Here is a 20,423-nt window from a genome sequence, read left to right on the forward strand (position 1 = left end):
TGATAATAATGGAGAAGAGAATTGACATGAAATTCATTGCCTCTAAAAGTAGTTAGCCATTTGGATGATGTATGTGAAAGCTTGATTCTCCAAGTGGTATAGGTATGGATTCTCTGAACTCTGGGAGAATGGATGGACTTTTCCCTTACTTTTTTCTTTAAAAAAAGAAAAAGAAAAAAAACTTTTGGTTGGGGAATGAGGAGATTTGGGTCAAAGGGTACAAACTTTGAGTTATAAGTTGAGTAAGTCCTGGGGATCTAATGTACACCATGATGATTATAGTTAATAATACTGTATTATATACTTGAAATTTGCTAAGATCTTAGATGTTTTCACCATACACAAAAAATGGTAACTACATGAAGTGATAGATGTGTCAGTTAACTTGATTGTGGTGACCATTTCACAGCATATACATATATTAAAGCATTACATTGTACGCCTTTAAAAAAATACATCACATGGTACAACCTAAATACATATTTTTGTCATCCATACCTCAGTAAAACTGGAAAAGAATAACTTTTTCCTCTTGATCATAACACTAATATATGCATATTGTAAAGAATTTTAAAACTTCTGAAAAGTACAGATATAAACATCAATGCAGTCCACCTCTCTCCGCCAAACCAGAGCAGCAGCTTTTGCGTATATTCTTGCAGGCTTCCTTGTGCCTTTTAAAATTACTTACTGCCTTTTCCCTTTTTCAAAGCTGATACCATACTCCTAAGATTTTTGTGGCCTGCAGTTAAGAGGCTGCATAGAAAAGCAAAAATTGTGACATAAAAATTCACTGAAGTGACCATCTTTTTTTTTTTTTTTTTAAAGAGATAGGCAAACCAAGAACCAGAAACAGATTTTTTTTTTTTTTTTTAAAGAGTTTGTTGATTTATTCATGAGAGACACAGAGAGAGAGGCAGAGACACAGGCAGAGGGAGAAGCAAGCTCCATGCAGGAAGGGTCTCCAGGATCACGCCCTGGGCTGAAGGCGGCGCTAAACCGCTGAGCCACCCAATCAACATTTCTGATTTCTCTTGTAAAGCTTTTATTTATCACCCACTTAACCAAGGTTTCTGTCTCTGTGCTTGGCGCTATTATAATGCAGATGAATCAGGAAATTATTTCTTGAGGTCAGCAAAGGATACTGGAGACCTGTGTGCTCCGGACCAATCTATCTAGGTTGGACCAGTTGAAAAACTGATGAAGAAAGAAATCAATAGAGATGACAAAAGGATAGGCACTTTGTTTTATTTTATTCTTTAATATTTTATTTATTTGGGAGAACAGGGCAGGGAGGGGCAAAAGGATGGGGAGAAGCAGGCTTCTCACTGAGCAGGGAGCCTGATTTGGGGCTTGATCCCAGGACCTCAGGATCATGACCTGAGCTGATGCTTAGCCAACTGAGCCATCCAGCACCCTAAGGTTAGGCACTTTTAAAGAAGAATATTGGCCATGACATCATATTAATATAACCTTTGGGGAACATCAGTATATCTCCTGGGTAGTGTTGTCATTATGATGCCATATAAGTAAGATGAAATGAAGGATGTGATGTTATTCATTCTTTGATGGATCCAATAATTAGTACATGGGTATGAAATTTGCCTAAATGTTGTTAAACTGCCAAAGTATGTTTTCTCTTAAATTTATAGGGTACTTTTTCAGTTAAATTTCCTATGAGAAAAAAAAAAAAAAATTTCCTATGAGATTTCTTTTCCCATTATGAATATGAGTGAATACTTACTATGAATATGAATACATAATAGCCTTTTACTAGTACCATTTATTGGTGATAATAGGGAACACCTGTATTTAGGTTTTTCTTAATTCTCTAAACTGTATCTGCTCTAATAAATCCAGTAGTTCCCCTTATCTATGGTTTCACCTTCTGCGGTTTCAGTTACCCAAGATGAACATCAGTCTGGAACCAGATGATCCTCTTTCTGACATGTTGTCAGAAGATCGGTGGTAGCCTAATGCTGCTGCTTGTGTCATTCACCTCCCTTATCACATAGATGTTTTATTATCACAAGAAGAGTGAGTATAGTTCAATAAGATATTTTGAGAGAGAGACCACATTCACATAACTTTTATTACAGTATAATGTTATAATTGTTCTACTTTATTATTGTTAACCTCTTACTCTGCTTAATTTATAAATTAAACTTTATCATGGGTGTGTATAGATAGGAAAAACAGTGTGCATAGGATTTGGTACTCTGCAACTTCAGGTATCCAGTGAGGTTTTAGAACATCTCCCCTGAAGATAAGGGGGGACTACCATAGTAGATAACCACATTTTTTTCTAGTGAGTAAGCATATGCTAGAAAAGCTAATTTTATCTGAAATTAAGTACATACTTAAAAACATGTAACTATAGGTTATAATAAAAAATGTCTTTAACTTTTTTTTTTTTTTAAGATTTTATTTATTTGGGAGAGAGCACAAGCTAGAGGAGCAGCTAGAGCAGGGACAGGGGAAGAAGCAGGGAGCCCAATGTGAGGCTCAATGCAGGGCTTGATGTGGGGCTTGATCCCAGGACCAGAGATCATGACCTGCCTGAGCTGAGCGAGCCACCCAGGCACCCCTGGCTTTTTTTGGCTCTAAGTATCAGTCCAGTAGAAGGTACCACTTCTGTCTTTCCTGGAATTAATAACAGATTTCCCACATTATTTTCACTCTATTTTATATATTGATGACTAGTCATCATTAGACTGGTGTTTGCAAAAAATCTTTGCTAATCTATAGAAATGGATTTTTAATTACATGCTTTTTTCTTTTAATTGTCATAGTTGTCATTTTAAAAAGTAGCCTGTAGGGTAGTTGTGCTGTAATTCCATTCTCCGGGAGTTTTCTTTTTACCATGCACGTGAATCACCTGGAGAATAAAGTGCATGTGCCTGGTTCAGTAGGCATGATAGAGCAAAATTATGCATTTGAAGACAGCTCACATATTAAGCCAGTGCTGCCAGCCTTTGCACCACATTTTGAACTATAGAGCTTTTGATACCAGTTTTGGGAACAAAAGCCAAAGCCTATTGAAGCCATTTCTTGTTAGGATAACTTTATGACACATGCCTAGTTTATTAGTAATACATATTTTTGCATTGAGGATATATATGTTGAATTAAAACTTGCAGTGTGAGTTTTCTGTAGTTTTTGTGCTGGGCATACTCTCTACAGTGGTGTGGCATTTCGAAAGAATGAACATATAATGATGACGATGATAATGTAGTAACTGACAGGTACTGACTACTTATTAGGCTCCAGGCACTGTGCTTTATAAAGATTGGCCAAATTTTCTGAACAAAACCGTGAAGTAGACATTATTATTTTTACCCCATTTAAAAATGAGGCTTAGTAACAAGTTAAATGATTTGCCCACATCACCCAGCCAGAGGGTAGACAGAGCCAGCATGTCAACACAAGTCCATCCGACTGTAGAGCTTGTAATTTTAATCTCTTTACTAGTCAAACAATAGTCTGGAAACTAGATTTCATACTGGATTTTCTCACTTCTCTCACAATTCCTGTAAGATATATTTAAATTTTCTAGCTTCTTTCCCCAAAGACTTTTTAAAGATCACTTGTCTTCTTTATGTTTTCCTTTCTTGTGTCTTTCCCAAGATACTAGTGATTCACGGCCAGCATTTTTTAGTCTTCTTTTTTGAGTATTAGTTAAGATCTCAACTTTCATATACTTTTGATGTGAAAATTTATGAAGAATGAGAATTAGGTAGTACTCTGCCCTGAATGAAAGATGAAAGTGTTTTTAGTAATGTTGAGACTGTTTTTCTTTGAAAGACTAACCCTGGAAATGTTCAGATTTTATAAGATTGTCATAGAAGAATGGTTGATTCTATTGTGTGTGCTTAAAAATTGGGTTAATTTCTTTATCTACATTGCAATTATAATTTAATGATTAGTCTGAAGACATACTTTCCACTCTGAGTTTTCCTGCCAAACCACCAAATGGTCTTTGAGAAGCCAAGGAGCCCCCTCTGCCTTGCCCTCTCAGCCTGTCAGATGTTGACCCTGCATGCTGTACCTTTATCCCTCAGCATGTGAAGGAGAAATGAACACAGGGAAAGAGGATTTGTAAGCACAGAGGTGTCTGTATAAATTTATGTCAATGAGTGAAAGCTGTTTAGAATTAGATGTGGTACTTCTCTTGCAATTTCATTTGGAAATCAATTATCAAAAAACAGGTCATGGTCAATAAGATAACTTATTACTCATCTCAGAGTAATGAGAGGCTATTTATTTTCATTATCCCTGTTTGTTTTTTTACAGTCCATCAATATTATGGAACTGACTTTACAGAAATATGGAAGTTATGAAAAATTTGAGCAGGCCACAGGTGGCAGCCTGCTATCTAAAACTCGTATCTGGAGTCATGTTCGGAAGTACATGATGAAAGAAGGCTGTCTGGGTGAGGTATGAATCGGGAGTGACACGAGATGGTATTGGCATTTTAACTGTTCATTAAATTAGTCACCCATTAAATCAAATTGTTATGTTCAGTTTGTGTTCTTCTTTACTTACTACTATTTCTGTATAGCTTGTGGGATTATGGGAATTATTTTATGAAAATTAATAATGAAGCAATTTGCCTCAGTGGCCGCCTTTTATAAGCAGCCAGTTCACAATGGCCAAGCAGTGAAGCGGACTGTGGCTTGTGTACCTTCCTTTGCATCATTTTAACCTGGGGTGGGGTGGGGTGGGGGCGGGGGGCTGCATTTGAGAGCAGTGGCAGCACTGCCTGCTCAGGACAGCCCTCTACTTTCCTTCTATCCAGGAAGGGTCCTTGAGTTCCCCGTGCTCAAAAGTGGAAGGGTCAAAAGTGATTGGCTCTTCATTTCATCTTCTAGAATTCTTGGAGAGTCAAATTGGTACAAGCAAAATAAAAACGTATTGATTTATGGGTCTGTTGTTTCCTGAGAAAGCTTCCTCTCCCCAGCCTTTACATTTTGTTGTATATATATAATATATATGCTTTTTTCCCTCTTAACTCCTCAGATTGTAGTTCATCTCACTGAAGACCTGCTTTCCCGAGCTTCAATGACAGTGGTAAATGGGTGCCCGACGCTGACCATCAATGTTTCCACTGCACGTGAGCACTGGCTGGAGGGAATGCTGAGGCATGAAATAGGTAGGGGCAGCCCTTCTCCATTTGTTCACTTGTAGTATCAGAAATGAGCTGCAAAGAAACATTCTTTTATTCTTTTTTTTTTCTTAGCGGTACTTGACAAAGGTAATAAAATTGTTAGGTTTCATAATGTCTCACTTCAAATGAGATTTTTTAGGATACTGTGTAACTGTATTAAGCTTGGAAAGTCTAACTCCTGGATTTCAGTTCCCCCACATTTCTGAAACTGAGGGAAATGGAACTCTGCCCTCTGAGATTCTTTTCAATATCAAGTCTATGATTCTTCCCCTTAAAATAGATGCTATAAAAGTTGAACCTCTTTGAATAAGACGCGTGATCCTTCTGAGGCAGAGTACCTCCTTCAGAAGGCTTTAGGGTCAGGTCATTTTCCACTTTGTTTTGATTCCTAGGTACACATTAATTAGGTTTTAGAACTGTTGGTAGAATCTTTTTTGGATAAGAATTAAAATGAAAATGTCATTTCCTGTTTTTCACGCACCTTTTCTTCTCCATAGGCACACATTATTTTCGAGGTATTAACAACCTTCAGCAACCATGGAACAGTTGGACTGGCCGTAAAAAACATGAGCTAAAGCCAAACAATCCCACAGAGGAAGGACTGGCAAGTATTCACAGTGTCCTTTTTAGAAAAGACCCCTTTTTATGGAGGGCTGCCCTCCTCTACTACACTGTTTACCGAGCCAGCCAAATGTCTTTTTGCGAACTCTTCAAAGATATTGGAAAATTTGTCAAGGACCCCAATACGAGATGGGATTATTGTGTACGGGCCAAGAGGGGATGGACTGATACTTCTCAGCCAGGTGGGTGTCTCTTGACTACAGATTTGCTGACGTATGGTTAGTTGTCTGTTGATTTTGATTACATATTTATCCACTGATCAGAGAAATCATTCACTTATGAAAAAAGTAAACCTTTGTTACTTGAGGTCAGTGCTAATTTTCCCAAACCGCATTTTGTTAGCATTCTTTTTCAGATCTCATTTTGAAAAATTTCAGACCTACAGAAGAATGGAAATGATAGAATTAACACTCATATTACCCATTCTCTAGATTCAGCAATTGTTAACATTTTGCCACGTCTGCTTTTTCTTGCTCTGATTTTAAAAACAGCTTTACTGAGATATAATTCACATGACATACAGTTTGCCCATTAAAATGTACAGTCCATGGGTTTTTAGAATATTCATGTAGTTGTGCAGCTATCACCACTATCTAATTCTAGAACATTTTCATAACCCCAAAAAGAAACCTGTACCCATTAACAGCCATTCTCCATTTCTTCTTTCCCAAGCTCCCAGCTCTAAGTAACCATTAATCTACTTTTATAGATTTGCCCCTATTGGACATTTCATACAGATGGGATCATATAATATAGAATCCTGTGTGTCTGGCTTCTTTCACTGATCATAATGTTTTTAAGGTTCATCCCTATGGTGGCATATATCAGTATTCAGTCCTTTTTACTGATGAAGAATATTCTATTGCATATATAGAACACATTTAATTTTTCTACTCACCATTAATGGACATTTAAGTTGTTTTCACACTTTTTAGCTATTATAGTGTCACCATGAACATTTGGGTAAAAGTTTATATTTTTAATTCTCTTGGGTATATACTTAGGAGTAGAATTGTTTGGCATATGGTAACTCTCTGTTTAACCTTTTGAGGAACTGCCAGAATGTTCTCCAAAGTGAATGCAACATTTTTTATTCCCACCAGCAGTATATGGGGTTCTAAGTTTTCCACATCCTCACCAACGCTTACCAATACTAATATTTTCATTTTTTGAATTATTATTATAATGGTCCTAATGGGTATCTCATTGTGATTTCTTGTTTTGTTAATTTTTTTATTGTTTAAAAATTCCAGTGTGATTAATAACACCAGTACAGTGTTCTATTAATTTCAGGGGTACAATATAGTGGTTGTGCTTATCATGATAAGTGTACTCAGAATCCCCTTCACCTATTTCACCCAAACCCTCACCCACCTCCCTGCTGGTACCCATCACTTTGTTCTTTATATTTAAGAGTCTGGTTTTTATGTTTTTCTTTCTTTGTTTTGTTTCTTAAATTCCATATATAAGTGAAACTCTATGGTACTTCTCTTTCTCTGACTTATTTTACTTAGTATTATACACTCTAGATCCATCCATGTTGTTTCAAATGGCAAGATTTCATTCTTTTTTTTTTTTTTTAAGATTTTATTTATTTATTCATGAGAGAGAAAGAGAGAGGCAGAGACACAGGCAGAGGAAGAAGCAGGCTCCATGCAGGGAGCCCGATGTGGGACTCCATCCTGGGTCTCCAGGATCACGCCCCTAGCTGAAGGCAGGCACTAAATCACTGAGCTACCCAGGGATCCCAAGATTTCATTCTTTATTATGATTAATAATCCAGTATATGTGTGTGTGTCTGTGCGCGCGCGCATGCATGTCTGTGTGTATAAACATATGTACGTTTGTATATAAAAGCACATACATAAACACATACCACATCATCTTTATCCATTCATCTATTAGTATGCAGGTTGCTTCCATAATCTGGCTATTGTAAATAATGCTTCAGTAAACATAGGGTTACATATACCTTAAAATTTGTGTTTTTGTATTCTTTGGGTAAATACCCACTAATGCGATTACAGTATTATATGGTAATTCTGATTTTTTTTTTTTTTTGGTAATTCTGATTTTTTGAAGAACATCATACTGCCTTCCACTGTAACTGCATCAATTTGCATTCCCACCAACAGTGCATCAGGGTTCCTTTTCCTCTGCATTCTCACCTTGTTTCTTGTGTTTTTGATTTTAGCCATTTTGACAGGTGTGAGGCGATATCTTGTGGTTTTGATTTGCCTTTCCCTAAAGAAGAGTGATGTCAAGTATCTTTTCATGTGTCTGTTGGCCATTTGTAGGTTGTCTTTTTTTTTAATTTATTTAAATTCAATTTAACATGTGTATTATTTTTAGAGTTAGAATTTAGTGATTTATCAGTTGCATATAATACCCAGTGCTCATTATATCAAGTGTCCTCCTTAATGCCCATCTTACCCAGTTACCCCATTTCCCCACTGCCTCCCCTCTAGCATGTGTGTCTTTATTTTTTTTAAAAGATTTTATTTATTCCTGAGAGACACAGAGGTAGAGACATAGCAGAGGGAGAAGCAGACTCCCTGGGAGGAGCCTGATGGGGGACTCAATCCCGGGACCCTGTGATCATGCCCTGAGCCGAAGGCAGACCGCTTCGGTGGTTCAACCGCTGAACCACCCAGGCGTCCCCTTTTTTAGAAAAATGTCTGTTCATGTCTTCTGCCCACTTTTAATTGGATTATTTTTAATTGGGTTATTTAGTGCCAATAGTTTATTTTTGCTTTTGCTTCCCCCTTGCCTCAGGAGACCTATCTAGAAAAATGTTGCTATGGCCAGTGTCAAAGAAATTATTGCCTCATTCTCTTCTATGATTTTTGTAGTTTCAGGTCTCACATTTAGGTACTTAATTCATTTTGAGGTTATTTTTATGTATAGAGTAAGAAAGTGGTCCTGTTTTCCCAACATCATTTGTTGAAGATACTTTTTCCTGTTACATATTCTTGCCTCCTTTGTCAAAGATTAATTAACCGTATTATCATGGGTTTATTTCTGGGCTATTCTGTTCCAGTGATCTATGTGTCTATTTTTGTGCCAGTACCATACTATTTTGATTACTAGAGCTTGGTAATGTATCTGGAAATCTAGGATTATGATAACCTCCAGTTTTATTATTTTTCAGATTATTTTGACTCTTGGGGGTCTTATGTGATTCCATACAGATTTTAAGATTATTTATTCTGGTTCTGTGAAAAATGCTATTGATATTTTGATAGGGATTGCCAAGTAGTATGGACATTTTAATATTATTTTACAAATCCACAACCATGGAATATCTTTCTATTTGTGTCATCTTCAGTTTCTTTAATCAGTGTTTTATAATTTTCAGAGTACAGGTCTTTCACCTCTTTGGTTAAGTTTATTCCTAGGTATTTTATTATCTTTGGTGCAATTGTAAATGGGATTTTCTTTCTTAATTTCTCTTTTTGCTGCTTTGTTATTTGTGTGTAGAATTTTTATATATTGATTTTGTATCCTACAACCTTACTGAATTCATTTATTAGTTCTAGGAGACTTGGTGGAGTCTCTATGTTATATTAAGTTGATGGTCACTTAAGTTTGAACCCATATAAAAAGCATTAAATTTGTACTTCTCACCACTTTTTAGGTATGTGGAGTCATACTTCACATCCCTTTATTTTATGAATCCTTTGATTTTTATAGATTTGCTTAATTTTACTGCTTTTGTGCTTCCTACTTTTCTTATTCATGCTTATGGTCTTTCCTTTCTGCTTAGAGAGTCACCTTTAATATTTCTTGTAAGGCTGGTTTAGTGTCATGAATTCCCTTAATTTTAATTGTCTTGGAAACACTCTCTCCTTCTATTCTGAATGATGGCATTGCTGGATTGAGTATTCTTGTTTGCAAGTTTTTTCCCCAGCACTTTGAATATATATCATGCCACTCTTCTTGCCTGCAAAGTTTTTGCTAAAAAAATCAGCAGATAGGGGCAGCCCAGTGGCTCAGTGGTTTAGTGCCACCTTCAGCCCAGGGCCTGATCCTGGAGACCCTGGATCAAGTCCCACGTCAGGCTCCTTGCATGGAGCCTGCTTCTCCCACTGCCTGTGTCTCTGCCTCTCTCTCTCTCTCTCTTTTTCTCTCTCTCCCTCATGAATAAATAAATAAAATCTTAAAAAAAAAAGAGAGAGAAAAAAATCAGCAGATAGTATGATAGTTTTATGGGGTTCCCTTGTATGTAACTGTTTTCCTTTCCCTTGCTGGTTTTAAAATTCTCTCTTAAAAAAAATAAAATTTTCTCTTGATCTCAACTTCTTGACATTGTAATTACTATGTGTCTTGGTGTGGACCTCCTTGGGTTGATTTTATCAGGAGCCACTTGTACCTCCTGGATCCGGATTTCTGTTTCCTTCCGCAGATTAGGGAGATTTTCAGCTATTATTTCTTCAGCTTTTCTGCCCTCTTCTCTGTCTTCGCCTTCTTAGTATCCTTTTAGTGAGAAGATTATTATGCATAAAGGTGTTGCTGAGTTCCTTTAATCTAGTTTCATTTTTTATTATTCATTTTCCTCTCTTCTGTTCAGCTTCTTACTTTCCATTACTCTGTTCTCCAGTCACTGATCCATTCTTCTGCTTCCTCTAGTCTACTATTTATTCCGTCTACTGTATTTTTCATATCAGTTATTGAGTTCTTCATCTCTGATTGGTTCTTTATGTTTTCTTTTTGTTGAGGGTCTCACTGAGATACTCCATTCTCAAGTCTGTGAATATCTCTACGACATTTAAGTTTTCTGTCAGGGGGATCCCTGGGTGGCTCAGTGATTTAGTGCCTGCCTTTGGCCCAGGGCATGATCCTGGAGACCCGGGATCGAGTCCCACATCGGGCTCTCTGCATGGAGCCTGCTTCTCCCTCTGCCTGTGTTTCTGCCTCTCTGTATCTCTGTGTATCTCTTATGAATAAATAAATAGAATCTTAAAAAAAATAATAAATTCTCTGTCAGGCATATTGCATAAACAGTTTTGTTTAGCTCTTTTGCTATAACTTTGTCCTGTTCTTTTATTGGGGAAATATTCCTCCGTCTTCTCATTTTTTCTGACTCTGTAGTCTGTGTTAGGAAAGTCAGCTACATCTGTCTTCTGCACTTGAGAGTAGTGGCCTGGTGAAAAAGAGATTCTGTAGTGCTGTGTAGTTGGGGCAGGGCACATGATGCTAGGAAGATCCACAGTGGTCTGCTGGAGGGGACATATAGCTGTCTGGAAAAACTTCTGTGGAGGCCAGGTTGGAGGGGATGGGGCAACAGAAGATTGCAGGGGTAGGTCTGCTGTGTGATGTATCTAGGCTGGGGCGGGAAGAGGAATGGCACCTAACACTCTTTTTCTTAGAGCAGTCTCCTAAAGATCCCTACCCCTCCAGCCCACATTCTGACATTAGTAAATATATCTCCTTCCCATATCCCCTAACTAATGCTATTTCTATTACTGTAGCTCTGTGGGGCTGGTTGTTATGCTGACTCTTTACGGGCGGGGACTCAGTTTTCTCTTGCCCTCTGGGTCTCCCAAAGTTGAGCTTGGTGATTTTTAAACTTCTGTGTTAAGTCCCACGTCATATCAGAACTCATGAAGTTAGGCCCTCTGGCTTTCAAAGCCAAATATTATAGGGATTTGTCTTTGCAGTATGGGTCCCTTATGTTGGGGTTTCTGGTATGGGGTCTGCTCCTCTTCCTTCAAAGTTCTGTTTTCCTGTAGTATTTTAAAGTCAATTCCAGACATAATGTCCTTTTACCTGTAAGTACTTCAATATGTATCTAACTGATAAGGACAGTTTTATTCTCCCTGAAAAGTAGGAATAGCTCATGAGATCTGAGCCTGGTTTAAAAGTGTCCCACTTTTTCTCCGTAATTCCCATGCTATTAGCATACCTAAAAATTATTAATTAATTTCTTAATGTATGACATAATTTGATAGAACTTTAGTCCATTTAATAGAGCAGAATTTTAGAATAAATTTACACAAGTTAGGGGATCCCTGGGTGGCGCAGCGGTTTGGCGCCTGCCTTTGGCTCAGGGCGCGATCCCGGAGACCCGGGATCGAATCCCACATCGGGCTCCAGTGCATGGAGCCTGCTTCTCCCTCTGCCTGTGTCTCTGCCTCTCTCTCTCTCTCTGTGTGAATAAATAAATAATTTATTTATTTATCATAAATAAAAATTTAAAAAAAAATTTATACAAGTTATGTCAAGATGGAAGAAAAGTTTTCTTTGTAAGTGGAATACTCTTGTAACTAGGCTCAGATCTCATGAGTCTTCTTCCATATTTTCTTCTATTTTTTTTAAACCTCCATATTAAAATTCGGTTCTAATCGTTGTTTCATATGGAAGAAGAGTATCAGTATCATCTTAGCTATTTATAATGAGGTAAGGGGTAGTATTTTTAAAACCCAGAAGTTTTTTGAGATCCCATATTTCCACATTGCCCCCTATGAAACTTACTACTCCATAGCATCCACCCCTGCTGCTCCAAGTGCCTCCATGCACATGGGAGTTCAGGTTATGATCAAATGGTGGGAGTGCAGATGACATATTTGTAAGAGTCACAGATTTTTAATTATTGTTTCTTTATAATTAGAAAAAAACTGCTCTTTAATTATGGGAATGGGGATCTGGGAAGAAGAAGATCTTAAAGGGAAGGTAACAGTCTGCACATTATCCTGGTACTTCTAAGACCTTGCATTTTATGTTATGAAGATGGTTAATTCTAATTTGCCATGTTTATTTTTATTTAGGACTGATGCCTACAGTAAAGGGAATGCATTAGTATCTAATTACTTAGTGATTTTTTTAGATATCAGAAAACAAAAGCTATTGTATTCCTCCAGGGTGCTTCAGTAAAGATCAGGTATACTTGGATGGTATCCTGCAAATCCTCCGATACAGAGAGACCATTGACTTTCATCTACTGACTGCTCTGGGGAAGGTGAGTGAAACCAATGGCATGTAGCCTCCAACATACCAGGTCATCATTCCTCAGTCTCAATTTAATGATTAAATAGGGTTCAGATTCAAATTGTTGGTATACTATGTGTGTTGGGGTAAGTTTCCGTTATGTGGTAACTGGAGGGAAGAAATAACGGTTGTCACAAAACCAAACTGCAAAATTTCTTTGAAGGGAATAGGAAATTTGGCAATGTATTATATGGTTTTATTTTTTTGGTTTTATTTTTATATACATGTTTTCTAAAACATTTTAGAGTAAGCTGCAAGTATAACACTTCCCCCCCTTTCATCCAACATGATTATGTGATTTCTTAAGAAATGGATCACTGATTCAATATAGTATCTGAAAAACAGTCTACTTCATTTTTCTCAGATTATTCTCAAAATGTCCTTTGTAGCTATTTTTTTTAGAGGATTCAATCAGGATTCATGCCTTGCATTTTGTTGTAATATTAATCTATTAATCTGTAACAGTCTGCTTTGTACCACCCCCAACTGAATCATTTTGTTTTTTTCTGACATAAGAGTCCAGGACAGCTTTCTCGAGAAACTCTACAGTCTGGATTATCATTTGTTTTCTTGCAGTTAGATTCAGGTTAAATATTTTTACCAAGAATACTACATAAGTGACTTGTATATTTTACATTGCATCACATTAGAAAGCACATACATGATTTTGTCCTGTGATCAGTTATGTTGTTTGTTCACTTGGGTAAGTTACAGTCAGATCTCTCCCTTATAAAAGTTCCTTTCTTTTTTTTTATTAAATCAGTAATCTGTGGGGTAATACCTGAGAATGTACTCTTCCTTAACAACCTTTTGAGGAATGGTTTTAACATCCATTGATGATCTTTGCCCATATCAGTTAACTACACTAGTGGTAGCAAATAGAGAATTTCAAATTTAATTCAGTATTACTATGGACTTCCTGTTTTTTATTCAACCCTTCCAGTAGCTGCTTCTGTGTTTTAAAAAACATGTCACCTTGTTTTCTGGCAAAGTAAAATGTTCTGGATCCATCTTACACTTTTTCTACCCAAATCTGAGATATTTTTCTGAGGAAGCCTTAATTCCTTTTAGTGAAAATGGTATTTAGAAAACTATCTGAGGGCTAGGTGTGCTCATTACTACTGGAATATTGATGCTTCTAGGCCTTTCCAGTGAGCAAATCATATATTTGTTTTAAATCATAAGGGCATTCTAATTCAAATGAGACACTGCAAGTTTTTTACACTTCCCTTCGCATTCCATACACATCTCCTTTATCTTTAAATGAGAACTGTATTTACCAACTCCAATATTATAATATTATATTATATTTACTCATTCTTTCCTATAATAAACTCAGGATAGTTTAAGAATTACTGCTACTAAACAGTGGTCATACAAAGAAATCAAAGAGGAAATCAGAAATTACCTGGAGACGAATGAATATGAAAACACAATGGCCCAAAACCTTTGGGACACAGCAAAAGCAGTTCTAAGAAGGAAGTTTATAGTGATACAGGCCTACCTTAAGAAACAAAATCTGAAAACAACCTAACCTTATACCTAAAGGAACTACAAAAGAAAGCCCAAAGCTAGTAGAAGAAATACAGACTGAAAAACAGCAGAAAAGATCAGTGAAACCAGGATATGTTTTTTTTTTTAAAGATAAAATTATCAATTTATCTTAACATTTAGCCAGACTCCTTAAGAAGAGAGGACCCAAATCAGAAATGAAAGAGGAGAAATAACAACCAATACCACAGAACTACAAAGAAAATATTTTGAAAAATTACATGCCAACAAACTGGGCTATCTAGAAGAAATGGATAAATTCCTAGAAATATCCAATCCTCTGAAACTGTATCAGGAAGAAGTATTTTATTTTTGGAGATTTTATTTGCTTAAGAGTGAGAGAGCAGAAGCCAGTGAGGAGAGGGAGAGGGAAAAGCAGACACCCCACTGAGTAGGGAGCCCATTGCAAAGCTCAATCCCAAGATCCCGGGATCATGACCTGAGCTGAAGGGAGATGCTTAACCACTGAGCCACCTAGGCTCCCTGAAGTAGAGAATTTTAACAGACTGATTACTAGTAATGAAACTGAATCAGTGATAAATGAATTCCTAACAAACAAAACTCCCAACACCTAGGGCCACATAGCTCCATGGATGAATTCTACCAAATACAAATAAATATAACTGTCAAACTCTCCCAAAAAATAGAAGAGGAAGGAAAATTTCCAAATTCATTCTACAAGGCCAGCATTATCCTGATACTAAAACCAAAGTCACTACAAAAAAAAAAAAAGACTACAGGTCAGTATTTCTGATGAACATAGATGTAGAAATCTTACACTAAGACAGTCATTCACCATGATGAGGTGGGATTATTCTTGGGTTGTAAGGGTGGTTCAGTATTCACAAATCATTCATGCTACATCGCATCAATAAGAATAAAAATATTTCAGTAGATAAGGAAAAAGTAAAGTATAACATCCATTCATGATAAAAAACTCTTGACAAAGCAGGCTTAGAGGGAGCTCAACATAATAAAGGCTATAAATTAAAACCCCCACAGCCAACATGATAACCAACAATGAAAAATTGAAATTTTTCCATGTACCCTAAGATCAGGATGTCCATTCTTACCCTTTGTATTCAGCATAGTATTAGGAGTTCCAGCTGCAGAAGTCAGACAAGAAAAACAAATAAAAGGCATCTACATTAGTAAGAAATTTTAAAACCATCAGTATTTACAGATGGCATGGTACTATATACAGAAAACCCTAAGGACTGTACCAAAAAACTATTAGAATAAATGAACTCAGTATAAATTACAGAAATATAATATACAGAAAGTTAATATACAGAAATCTGTTGCATTTCTGTACAATAACAAAGCAGAAAGAGAAACTAAGAAAACTGTCTCATTTATCATACCAAAAAGGATAAAATACCTAGAAATAAATTAACCAATTTATTTCATTGATGAAAGAAATGGATTGGAAGAATTAATTTTGTTAAAATGTCCATACTACCCAAAGCAATCTACAGCTTTAGTGCAATCCCAGTCAAAATACCAGTAGCATTTTTCACAGAACTAGAATAAATAATTCTAAAATTCGTATGGACCACTAACAACCTCAAATACCAAAGCCTTCTTAATGAAGAAGCAAGCTAGAAGTATAATAGCCTCAGATTTCAAGATATATTACAAAACTATAGTAATTGAAACAGTATGGAATTGATACAAAAATAGATACCTAGATTAATGGAACCGGATAGCCTAGATCATTTAATCTGGAACGGAAGCAGAGTATACAGTGGGGAAAAAACATTTCCCTCAATAAATGGTGCTGGGAAAACTGGACAGCTTTATGCAAAATAATGAACGTGGACCACCCTCTTACACCATAAAAATAAACTCAAAATGGATTACACACCAAAAACCTAAAAGGAAACACACAGTTATGTCTTGGACATATTTATGGCTATGTCTCCTCAGTCAAGGAAGGAAGAAAAAAAATTACTAAACCACACCAGTATCAACAACAAACCTATTCATTACATGTAGTAATATAAATATTCAAGAAGCACTTGGGAGGCTCAGTTGATTAAGCATCTGCCTTCAGCTAAGGTCATGGTCTTGGGGTCCTAGAATCAAGCCACATGTCCCACTCCCTGCTCAGCGGGGAGTCTGCATCTCCCTCTCTCCCCACTGCTTGTGTTCTCTTTCTCAAATAGATATATCTTTTTTTTTTTTTTTTTTTTTTTTTTTTTTACTTTTTTTTTTTTTCAAATAGATATATCTTTTTAAAAAAACTTAATAAAGTATAAGTGAACATGATTTCTTTATTTAAAGCCTTTCTACTGAATTAGGAAGTGTTGATCAGAAAACAGTAATTTTTAAATCTAGCCATGTTTTGGAGTTTAAAGTTGCAATGCTAACATATAGAACTTAAGAACTTTCATCTATAAACTCTAAATACCTGTGAAAGACTGGCTTGTTAGGAAATGAAAAAGATCTGAAATTTTATAAAATACTTGCTTACAAAAATTCAAAATAAAAGAATTTAACATAAAACAATTTTATTTCTGAAATTATATAGAAATGGAATTTGATATATAATTGTGCTGAATTTCCAAATTCAGTAATATGGCATTTATATTCTGGCTAGTTCCTGGGTTCTTTCATTAAAATTTAGTCAGAACATTTGTTTAGGTTTGGAGTCTCTCACATATGTATGAAGCATAGGTCCAAGATAGAGTGTTAAATACTGACTTGATTTTTTTTATATGGTCATGGTATGAGCAGACAGATAAATACATTTTCTTTTTTAGTTGCTGCAGGGAGGACAGTGGAAGTGGGGGGAGAGAATTTTGAGCAGGCTCTATGCTCGGTGTGTGAGCCCGATGGAGGGCTTGGTGTTACAACTCTGAGATCATGACTTGAGCCGAAATCTAGAGTCGAGCACTTAACCTACTGAGCCACCCAGGTGCCCCAGTACATTCTTATTTAATACAGTAAAGGAAAGGAAGCCACTGATTTTTGTTATTTTGTAGATATTAAAATAATTTGAAAAAGAGTCCTCATAAAGTTTTTCTTAAGACTTAGGCAAGAAGTTACTTACAATTAAAAATTAACCCCTCTTCCTTTTCTCAGGTCTCTTATGAAGATGTGGATCGCCTAAAAGGATTGGCAGTTATTGAAAACATGAGGGTCCCTCATTTCCTGCAGGATCATGACCGATACATGGAGCATTTAGAGAAAATCATGGAAGTGAATGAACTGACTGACAGGGAACTGAAAGATCTTATATATTAATCAGCATTCTTGCAGACATAGCTAAGCTATACCTCTATGTAAATTACCCGTTAGGTGCAGTTAGCACCAGTATATTTATAAAAGAAGAATGACTGTTTACATGAGTTTTCTGAAGATTGATCTGCAGTATTCAGCTGAATTTTTTAAAGGTTAAGTACAAACTTTAAACTGCTTCCCTAACATGTTTCTGTATGCTGCAGGGGAAAAGTTCCTCCCATTTTTCTCTGAATCTTGAGTCCTAAGAAAATACTACTGGTGAGTGTTTTTGAAGAAGCTTGGTCAAATTGAGTGATAGGCTGCCTGGGCATTAAGCACAGCTCCTTCGCTGCTTCTGCCTGAGTGCCAAGACCAGCCCTGACTAGAGAGTGAATTCCATTGTTGTTTGAACTCCCAAGATTGTATTGTATTTGAAAAATAATGGTAATACTCCTTTGAAAAATTAGTTTTGTCATTCTCCCCAAAGCTAGCTATATCTAAGATTTATTTCTCTTATATGTTAAGTAATGTTAAAGAGAGGGGAAAAGTAGTTTTGAAAAGTTTTCATTAGTTATTTTCCACATTGTTTCACCTTATCAGTTTATAGGAACTAAATTAGAGAATTACCTCATTTTGTCCAGTTATTCTCAACTAAACTTTATTTGCTGAAACATGTTATCCCTTCACGATTTTAACTTTTAGAGTCTTTCTCTCCCCATTCCTTTATATAAATGGTAAGTAAAAGTTCCAGAGAGGTTTGTCTACATAGATTAAAATAGCTGGGGAAGAGAGAAGCTACTCACCTTTTTATTCAGTGGAGCGACTAGCAAAACACAGTAGACGAATACAGTTCCTGTAGGCACTCGATACTGACTAGGTCATGTCTGCCATAAAATTGACCATCTGAAAAATGGAATTCCTGGACATTGCTATTTGGTAAACTGGGCTTGTCATGTTGGCTAAGTATATTTTATCAAAATCTTTGACTTCATCAACCCAATAATGACATAGTTTGAATTTCAAAAATGAGAGTTCTGTTTTGCTACATTTCCTCTGCTAAAAGTGTATACACTTAGCTTTGTATTTATCAATTTCAGTGTATAGTTGGATATGTATATATACTTGAGATCAAATGGTTCTTCAAACAATTTAATGGTCAGGAAGAGCACTGCTGTAAACATCCCATTCAAAATTGCTACTGTAATTTTTACCCAAAGCTATCTGAGAGTTGATCTTTACCTCATTTCAGGTTTAAATATGGTGCTAACACTGGTGAATATATACTGCAGACCTGGTCCACATTTGTGCTAGAAAATGATTTTAGGAAATCTTATTCAGGCTAGGTTATGTGAGTTTTCTCATTCACATATTTAGAAGGGCTTGCCTCAAAGAAGAATCTTGCAGCAAACAGGATATATTCTAACTGGCACCTGGTGGTTCTTGCAAAGCCACACATCTCACCTTTGGTAAGCAGCAGGCCAGGCCCTTTGGAGCATCAAAGGCACCCACCATGTGCTATGATAGCTGGAGTGTGGCTTGTAGATCTCTGCAGGGTTGGAGTACATTGTGCCAACACTAACCAGATACTGGAAAACCACTCTTGACCCTTCAAGCATATTTCCTTGTAGCAGAGTCATCCAGTTTCAGCTTTGGTGTAGCATTTTCTAATTCATCTTCAAACTTATCAAAGATAAAACACGGTGAAAACCAGGTTTTATTAACTGGAATAGAAGTATAGACAGAAATGGCAATATTTATGTCCTGTGATTTAAGCCTAAATGCTTATAAACTCAACATTTGCAGGCAATAATACTGCTAATCTTATGTTATAGTTTAAATGTAAAGGAAAATCACAGTAGCCTTAATATCCTGTTGGTAGGATTATTTACAGTGATTCTAGTCTCTGAATTTTGAAATGTGTATTCTCTATGTGATTTGGAAAAGGAAACACTTTCTTGCCTTACTGCTTTGGTATAAAGAAAAAAAATAATACTGTCCGGACAAAAAAAAAAAAAAAACCTTAAATCACATTGATTGTCTTAAGATATTTTAAAAGTTAGCAATGAACCAAAAATAGTTTCAGATTAGCAGAATAATTAAAGATTTCTAAGCTTTGAAAGTTGGGATTGAAGATTTAATTAATGTTTATTCTTTCCTGAAATAGCATTAAGGTCAGTTTTGTTCCCTTGAAACTGAAGTTTTAATAAATATAAAACTATAGCAACAGTACTTAGGAGAATAGTTGAAGGTTGCAGTAATTTTAAGAGTTACTTGGTATAGGCTATTGATTAGGATTTCATCAGTCTTGTCCACTGTCATTCTAACGTATCAAATACAAATTCTGATAAACGGTTTTCACATCAGATGGGACTCAAAGTAAAGTGTTTGTAGAAGTAAACCCATAAGTCTTCATTTCTTTATATTTTCACCTTTGTAAAAATGTTTAAAATTTGTATTGTGTTTTGTATATATCTGGACATTTTAGGTTAGGTTATAGTAGAAATAGCACTGAGGGTCTCAAATGAAATGTGTGAATATGTATGCATGCAAACTTATGTTCTTTGAAAACTTAATTATATTTTTATTGTGGTATTTGTGTTTTTATTGTGTGGTAATTAGTGAAAAGTAGTTATTGATCATGTTTATCTTCTAATATCCCTAATACCCTGTTTATAAGGAAATACTCCACCTTTCCCCTAATTAGGTTAGCTTATACTCTCATGGGTGTAGAAAGAAGGGAATAGGAGAAAGGGATAATTTTGTCTTAATTTACTACCCTGTTCATTGAGTAAACTTCTATGCAGAACTTCCTAAGGAGTAGGATCTGTGCTGAGCCCTCTGATGAGGAAGACAAGAACTGTTCATAGTCCAG

General features: G+C 36.1%; 1 protein-coding gene across 6 annotated transcripts in view; it reads left to right on the top strand.

Moving 5' to 3' along the window:
- MATCAP2 (microtubule associated tyrosine carboxypeptidase 2) overlaps positions 1-20,143 on the top strand; it is a 61,530-nt gene extending 41,387 nt beyond the window's left edge. For 5 of the 6 annotated variants that reach the window (XM_077856203.1, XM_077856204.1, XM_077856205.1 and 2 more), the window contains 5 exons: positions 4,294-4,437; positions 5,020-5,152; positions 5,665-5,970; positions 12,649-12,746; positions 17,414-20,143. In XM_077856203.1, the coding sequence (XP_077712329.1) occupies positions 4,294-4,437; positions 5,020-5,152; positions 5,665-5,970; positions 12,649-12,746; positions 17,414-17,575 (843 nt within the window). In that variant the 3' untranslated portion in view covers positions 17,576-20,143. Of the gene's footprint in view, positions 1-1,900; positions 2,038-4,293; positions 4,438-5,019; positions 5,153-5,664; positions 5,971-12,648; positions 12,747-17,413 lie in introns of those variants that run through there. The other variant, XM_077856206.1, reaches the window with a different exon arrangement.
- Positions 20,144-20,423: the final 280 nt, after the last annotated feature.

Source organism: Canis aureus, chromosome 18 (assembly GCF_053574225.1).
Source record: "Canis aureus isolate CA01 chromosome 18, VMU_Caureus_v.1.0, whole genome shotgun sequence".
In the NCBI taxonomy this organism is placed as follows: Eukaryota; Metazoa; Chordata; class Mammalia; order Carnivora; family Canidae; genus Canis; species Canis aureus.